Raw genomic sequence first — 7,484 nt, 5'->3', positions numbered from 1 at the left:
TGAAATTGTTTCGACACCACCATGCACTGACCAAAAGTTTTTCAATACATCAAACAAGCAGCTGATGCTTTGTTAGGACTCGCAAACTGTAAGCATTTATTTCCTGTTCCTGTTTGATAGTTTGCGCACATCCCAAATCCTGAACATGTGTGAGTGTTAATGATAATAGTAATGGACTACAAAACGTAAGAAAGCGTATAAGCTACGAATAAAAAAATAAAACCAATTAATTTAAAACCTATCTCATATAATCTACCGAAGGAAACAATGACGTCAGCGAATGCTTAGGTTCGATTGGCTATGTGCAACCGGGCGCAGAGAATGAGCATGAAGGTTTGGTTGCGATATGAGTCAGCATAGTAGTAAACAGGAATCCGGCCACTAGACAAAAGAAGAACAAACAAACAATTACAACATTCGATTGCTGCTGCATCTGCTGAACTAAAAAAAACCGATGCAAATATTTATTTCGAGAACCTCAATGTGGTTTCAATGGAAACAAGGAAAATATTGGTGCTCAATTTTAAGTTTTATTTCGATTGTGCTTCGACGCTGTTTTTAAGTTAGTCAATCGTATGGTATCGTACATGGAGGTTAGCCTTTTACAGTTTTAATTATGAGGTAACGAAAGTAAACAAACAAAATAACGTGGCGGCTATAACTGTAACTATATTCATAATAATACACGTGTACAGGAGATGTAGTGATATCAGCCTATGGAGATAGGGTTTTCCCCCCTAGCATTTAGCATCTATTCCCCTTGCTTTGAAGACAGGTAATTAACAAGCTCGATGTTTTGGGAATCAAAACGGAGGGTAGCAATGAAAGCGAAAAAAAGTGCATCTTTAGCGTCGCTACAACAGAATGTAGCATAGGGAGTAAAACTGCGCTAAATCTGCAAGTGATGGTCTGATAATTTTATACACGGTAGCACGATGTGATGGAATTAGTAGTTTTGATACTTGCTTTTTATACCGAGGACGGAAATGGCAATTCTTTGGACGAAACACACAAACATGCTGCTTTCGACGCGAGAAATAAATTGTGCAAACTGTCCGTCGAGGTGTCGTTGTGTGTCGTGTAGGTGTAAATTGATGTTGTGAATCTCTTAAGTTTTGTTTGCACATTAACCACGTTCGATGGGAGCTACATGCGAATGCCTCGCGAACGGTTGGTAATATCAAGTGAAGATTTTTTTTATCAAACAAGATTGCTGATATCTGTTTGTTGTTTCATACATTTGCACTCAATTTCTGCAAATTCATTGCCGTCGAATATTACTCACGAACGAGAATGAACAACCGGTACCAGACATTTTGGTATGCGAACCACAACACCATCGTAAGGGTGTATCGAAAATGAAGAGATTTTGCTTCTCTGTGACACGAAATAACACGATACGATACGATGAGAGAGGCGGAAATGGGAAACAAAAGGATACCAAACACATTTCTAACTCGTTTACAAGCCATCAACATCTTTTTTATCATCAGTGTACTAACAAGTGTGCTCACAATGCTCATTGGAATCTCATACAAACGAAACGTTGGCACTAATTTTTTTCGAAAAACTAAAATAACGTGAAACGAATCAGGAGTGTAGCAATCGGCATTATACATTATATAGGTAACCTATCAACGACGTCAAGTATCACTAAAAAAATTGAAAAAAAGTATGAAATTGAAGGTGAACAAGAACGCACACGCATGTAGGAAACAGAATTGCAAATGAGCGAATTTCGGCTTGCCTGGTGAGATTGAGAAGGAAGAACTACATACACGAAATGGGCTATGCTAAGTGCCATTTAACTTGCATCAGATTTACTCCTCGAAGGCTCTTCAATCAATGAAAAAGAAAGGCAAGCACCACACCACACATTTTGTGCAACACTGGAAATCGAACATTCGTTACGATCGCTCAAGTTTGCAACATCGTGCAATCAAAATTGTATTTAAACTGTTGACTGTTAAGTATATTTCCCCCCCTTGCATACCGCTTAATACCCACCCGCGCCGTCATTGAGTTTGAAAACATGGCCCAGTTGGTTGGGTTTTTGATTTACCGGGTGTCCGGTAAAACGCTCTACGGCAAACTATAGTGCATAGTCTGTAAGACAGCTGATCGTAGAGCCAAGACGTGAATAGATAAATTGTAGAAACTAATTTCAGCTAGCAACGATCTTATACTATCCCTTCCTTGTACGAAAACATTCTCAAACATGTAATAAGCATCGGCAGTATGATCGGCATTGTCACAGAACCATTTCCCAAACGTAAACGTAATCTATTCTTTGCTACTTCACATTCATCTCATACCGTAAGACATTATTAATTTAGACACGCGCTTGCAAAGTTCGCAATCGCTGCGTTTGCGGTTAAGTATGGCGTACGAGGCACGGAATTAGACAGCAGTCAACGGAGGAGACAGGGAACACGAGGTATGATACAATTTAGGACGCCTGCGGGACATATTAACCGATCGATCAGCAGGGGTTGCGCTAGTAAACGACGAATGAATCATCCTAATACCAAATTATACAAGTAATATAGAAGTAAAAATAATGCAGGACTAAACGGGGAAAAAATCGTGGATAGTAGTAGCCCGGACACGAGTAAAATGTTAAAAGCAGAACAAAGAAAAAAAAGACTCCAAGTACGTGTAACCAGCAAATATACGGATGGCTTAGACACGTGCAGGTTGTCTTGGATCGACATACGGATCACTAATACAGACTGGAAACGAGTGAACTAGGAAGGTACGAAAGACAGAGTCGCAATGAAGTGGGAATAATGTATATCGTAAAAAGAAAACTAAGTCATCGCAATAAAGGTAAGATCAATAAATCTAGAGAAAAAAAATACTCAGAACCTGCCTGTTGTTTGTAGATTCGTGTTTTTGTTTTGTCATAAACGTGAACTCGTGCAAAAAAATGGGACTAGCGTGAGTAAATCAGCTGAAGATCGCTAAGACTTTGTATCAACTGTCTTAAGTAATGGCTCATGGGCATAGTGAACTTCGTATAGCCAGGATAAACTGTTATGATGAACACATAACGATTACTTGAGTAAATAAAACTAAAACACGGAATAGTTTGAGTAAAATAATTTCTTATCATTTGTTTTGTCGAAGGTGGTGAGGTAGATATTTCACACGGAAAAGATTTCTATTGTCACACCTTCGCTTGCGCTGTTTTTCTCATCAAATAATTACGTAACGGTAGTTTAAATTGGGAAGTACGTAAGTATTGGAATAGCGAAAAAGACTATGGGGTGTTTTTGCGTTGAAATTTATAAAAAAAAAAATGAAACAAAAGACGTTTGTTTGATTAGTGCTTACCTTCGCCCCGTCACGGATCTCGATTTGAATTTATTTAGCTGATTTCACCTGACGCTTTAGATAAAAAAAACGATGCCTCAAAATGCTAGTTATTTATCTATTTGATCCAATTTTATTTTTATTTCTCAATCAAAACATATACTCGGTGTATACAACAGTTTAAATGGAAACAAAAATGTCGTCACATACAAAGCTTTGCAGCAGTCGAACTTCCAAAACCTGCTTACTTTCAAAGAGACTCTACCGCAGAGATACACCGAAATGGCCGATAAGTTTTGAGGCTAGTTCTTATTCAAAATTTTGTAAGGTACAATGACAGCGAAAGGGCCTTCTTGGATCTTGGGTGGCCTTTCCTGGGAATGTAAAATTTTTTTTGCATACATTTTTTTTGTTGTTCTTTCGATTTCGATTATTCAGTTTTTTTTCGTTGATTTCTCCTTATCTTTCGCTCCTACTATCACTGGCTTGCTGTTGCAGAATGAAAGGACGTGAGAGTGAGATCGATCGTTCGTAGGTCGTTTGCGTTCGGTTGCGTGTTACGTGATCCCCTGTAACGTGTGGGTGTGTGTGTGTTAAACTTTTTTTATGCAGAATTCCAGTTTGGTCGTTGCCGTAGTCATCGGATCATTTTCTCAGGTATGCTGCAGTTAATCAAAGTCAACCGAGGCCTGCTGGTCGATGGTGTCCTGCCGGAAGGTTTCAACCTCGGCCTGGCTGTCAGCGTGAATAACCTTCGCCTTGCTGCCGGGCTGTGAAAGTACAGAGTGACATTAAACGCCTGGTAATGTGTTTGATTGTGCGCGACACTTTACCTTGGGGTGCATCAGCACAAACGGAAGCTCAGCTGACAATTCACCACCGAGAGCGCCGAGGAAGAGCTTCACCTTGACGGCGTATGACACGATGATACCGAATGCGTCACGTTGATCGGGCTGGGCCAAGCTGTTGAAGAAAAAAAAAGAGACAAAAACAACACATTAACGATCAACCAACCGCGCTGGCTCACGATCACTTACAGTGTAGTGGAAGCTAGACACTGGTCCTGGTGTTTTATTTGCCCATCCAGAGCGATTCCACGGCGCTGCTTGTTGGACGACAGCAGGGGCGTAAGGTACATCACCTTCTGCAGGCTAGAACCCGGCTGGATCGGGCAGCCTTCGCTCGTCTCCAGCGAGGCCACCGTGTTACGATAGCTGCCGTTCTGGAACAGCACCACATCGACGCCCTGCTGAATCATGGCCTTGATCTTTTTGACCATCTTGTTCGAGTTGTTGCGTATGCAGATGTTCACGCCTATTCGCTCACCGTGCAGGTACAGCTGCTTGTCGAGCGTTACCTCGAGCTCTAGTTCTCCCGGGCTTAGCATAAAGTCCTTGCGCACCACCGTGCACGGCTGCTGGCCCTGTTTGGTCGGCGCGAACTGAATCTTCCGGATGCCGAGCGTGACGGTGCTACGGCGGTGCGTTCGATCCGTATCGGAATCACCGGCAAAGATCTTCACGTAGTAGGATACACCGCACGGGTCACCGTTATCATCCTCGCCCTGCTGCAACGTCACCGACGAGGGCGCGTTTGGCGAGACGTTGAACGTGAACGGGATCGCATTGGGACCCAGCTTCTTCAGCAAGCGTTCCTGCAGCTTCGTTTGCTCCTTATCCGACTTTTCCGGGCGGGGGTAGATTTGTTCCGAGGCGAGGAAAAGCTCCTTCTGGAAGTTCAGTCCCATTACCTCGTCCTCTTCGCGACCGTAACGGAAACTGCACACCACCTGCCCGAAGACCTTCCGGTTATCGCGAATGTACTCATCGTCAAGCACGACAATACCATCTGAGGATACACGAGACGCATGAGAGAGTAAAAGAGGCGTTTAATAAAAAAAACCAGTCACGGGAATCTGCATCAGCTAACGGTTGATTTGAAAAATTTACTTCTGCGCCTACTTGGTGCAATAATCGTTTGTAACGTTTCTTCGCTCTGCAGAGAGACGTATAGAATGTATCAATTCACATAACCCAATAATAAGAATGGATTATACATCCTTATGCCAAGGTAGACGTGCGCTTTTAGACGACAGAAAGATAGAGCATTTTCCTAAAGATACTAATCAAAAACGTATTTTGGATGGCTATTGCAACCCAATAGCCAACCGCCATTCATAACGAATCTCATGGGGATTGTGTCACTAGGGTATAGCACAGCTTGCATGCGAAACAGGATACGCACCGATCGGTTCGACGCCGGACACGTGGTCTACGAAATCACGCTTGCCCATGTACAGCGTAACCTTTCCGTTCGGGGCGCACTTCTTGAAGACTTTGAAATTGTACACCATCTTGATGTAATCCTTTGTTTTTCCACGAGCACTCTCAAACAGTGAATGCACAAAAAAAGTAGACGAACACACACGCTTTGTCGGGTGAGGATATCACTATACTCGGTTAACTTCACAACAGATGATGGACGGCACTGGCTTGGTCTTTCGTAAGAATCGGTTTCTGTATAAATTTTAGCGGGTTTGTCGATGCAGTTCGATGGGACAGCAAGTTCTTGTTCACTCTCTTTTTCTTTCGCTTTTTTCTTTTGTATGTATGAATTCAGGTAAATGATTCGTTCCACCAGCAGAGGAAGATGACAACCGACGTTCCTGTTGTTGAACGCAAACTGAATTAGGCTCCAAAGGATCGGCTTCATTTATACGCTTCCGTGACGTTGACTATACGGGCCGTCGGGTGTCACTCCGCGTTCATTCCCGCTGATCCAATTACGCGTGGTCCGATTCCGGTGTCGTCGTTTGCACACCGATTCGATACGCGGCCATCGATCGGCCACCGTTACGTTCGTGTGCACCTCCTCGTAACCGTCCGTGCTCCTGAACGCCACTCCAGGTGCAGCTTGATTTTGCTTGCGTTGTGGACGACTTTGAGTTTGGTAACATCATCAGTCTTGCTGTGGCTGGCTGTTTTGCGGCCATGAAGAAAAAGGCCTTTCAAAGGACGGGAAGCGAAGAAAAGAAAAACAAAAACAAAACATGTGTTTCGCGAGGGAAACGGTCGGCTTCGATGATCGCACATGTGAAAATGTGCAATGGATACGCATGGCATTCAACTGCTCTGTTAAACGGCACGTGCACGGGCTCCTACTTGGGGTATGTCTAGTTGTGTGTGTGTGTGAGCGGTCGTTAAAGTAATTTTTGCTCCAAGTATTCGCAGAAGGACACTTGAAGGATTCCATGCTCCGTTGACGGTTGTACTGAAGAAACAAGGTTTGTTTTTGATCGATACGTGATAATATGTTTAATTTTCATCGGTGAAAATTGCTTGCATTTATTTCATTATGTTGGGCAAGCTTATTATAATTATATAAGTCAATGTTATGTTGCCGTTTTTTTTACATGCGAGATGTCAGGAAACAATATTGGCGCGTCGGTCCAGAATCAAATGGAGACGCCTGGTGTTTCGTAATACCATACAAAGAACGGCAAACGAACAGCGCTGTGACTCATTCACATGACACATTTTATGAGCGCTTTGGATTCATTTGTCTAATAAATCAAACAAACATCAGCGGGAAAGCGAAAACAACGCACAAAATGTCGATTGCAAATGGTGTGGACCGCGATAGGACCGCAGGACGAGTTTCCACTTCAATTAAGGTAATGTGATCGCATCGATTTCTCGATCCGCGCATTTCGCTTCAAGAAGAACGACGTGGCGACGTTTGGCGGAAACACGTGACCGAAAGGCGATTGTCAGACGACATTGATGCGTGCAGGCTTTCGTTCTTGGAGAGGCGGCCACTTCCATCAAGGCTACAGGCGTATGGTTTCTTCTTGTCGCTGCTTCACGCGGGCTCCAGGAGACATTGCGGCTGTTTTGGTCGCAAATACAATTTTGCCAACATTATGCGTTTTCGCGAAAATGGCACAACAATAAAAGACAACACCACCAAGCATCGTAAGCTGTGACCGTGAACTTTAACAATGCCGTGTCACGTTAACGTGCGCATGTTTAAGCAGATTAGTTGACTGTTGTTGAAAACTGTGTCTCATCGAAAAGGTTTTGTAGGCATATATTGTAACGCGGTTAGTGCGTGGATAATAATAAAACTTACTTATTCAATAAATCAATGGCTATGAATACGCAAATTTC

The 7,484-nt window shown here is 43.0% G+C and overlaps 1 protein-coding gene across 2 annotated transcripts; it reads right to left on the bottom strand.

Moving 5' to 3' along the window:
• Positions 1-3,343: 3,343 nt before the first annotated feature.
• On the bottom strand, positions 3,344-5,986 carry LOC128726499 (arrestin homolog). 2 transcript variants are annotated; one of them, XM_053820313.1, is made up of 4 exons: positions 5,560-5,986; positions 4,353-5,163; positions 4,144-4,278; positions 3,344-4,077 (listed from the first exon to the last, which is right to left on the bottom strand). In XM_053820313.1, the coding sequence occupies exons 1-4, from the start codon at positions 5,666-5,668 to the stop codon at positions 3,984-3,986; spliced, it is 1,149 nt and encodes a 382-aa protein (XP_053676288.1). In that variant the 5' UTR covers positions 5,669-5,986; the 3' UTR covers positions 3,344-3,983. The 2 variants fall into 2 exon arrangements, with proteins under 2 accessions (XP_053676288.1, XP_053676287.1); XM_053820312.1 differs by having other exon boundaries at positions 3,347-4,085; positions 4,149-4,278.
• Between the last annotated feature and the right edge of the window lie 1,498 nt (positions 5,987-7,484).

Source organism: Anopheles nili, chromosome 3, assembly GCF_943737925.1.
Source record: "Anopheles nili chromosome 3, idAnoNiliSN_F5_01, whole genome shotgun sequence".
Lineage (NCBI taxonomy): Eukaryota > Metazoa > Arthropoda > Insecta > Diptera > Culicidae > Anopheles > Anopheles nili.
Note: the sequence above shows the minus strand (reverse complement) of the source record. Positions and strands in the feature narration are given on the sequence as shown.

Bases quoted from the DNA above. Each gene is read 5' to 3' on its own strand.
- LOC128726499 (XM_053820312.1), bottom strand. From the start codon at position 5,668: ATGGTGTACAATTTCAAAGTCTTCAAGAAGTGCGCCCCGAACGGAAAG. The intron at 5,164-5,559 runs GTGCGTATCCTG...GTGTATCCTCAG, and splicing joins GTCCGGCGTCGAACCGATCG to ATGGTATTGTCGTGCTTGAC. The intron at 4,279-4,352 runs GTAAGTGATCGT...TTTCTTCAACAG, and splicing joins TGTCTAGCTTCCACTACACT to CTTGGCCCAGCCCGATCAAC.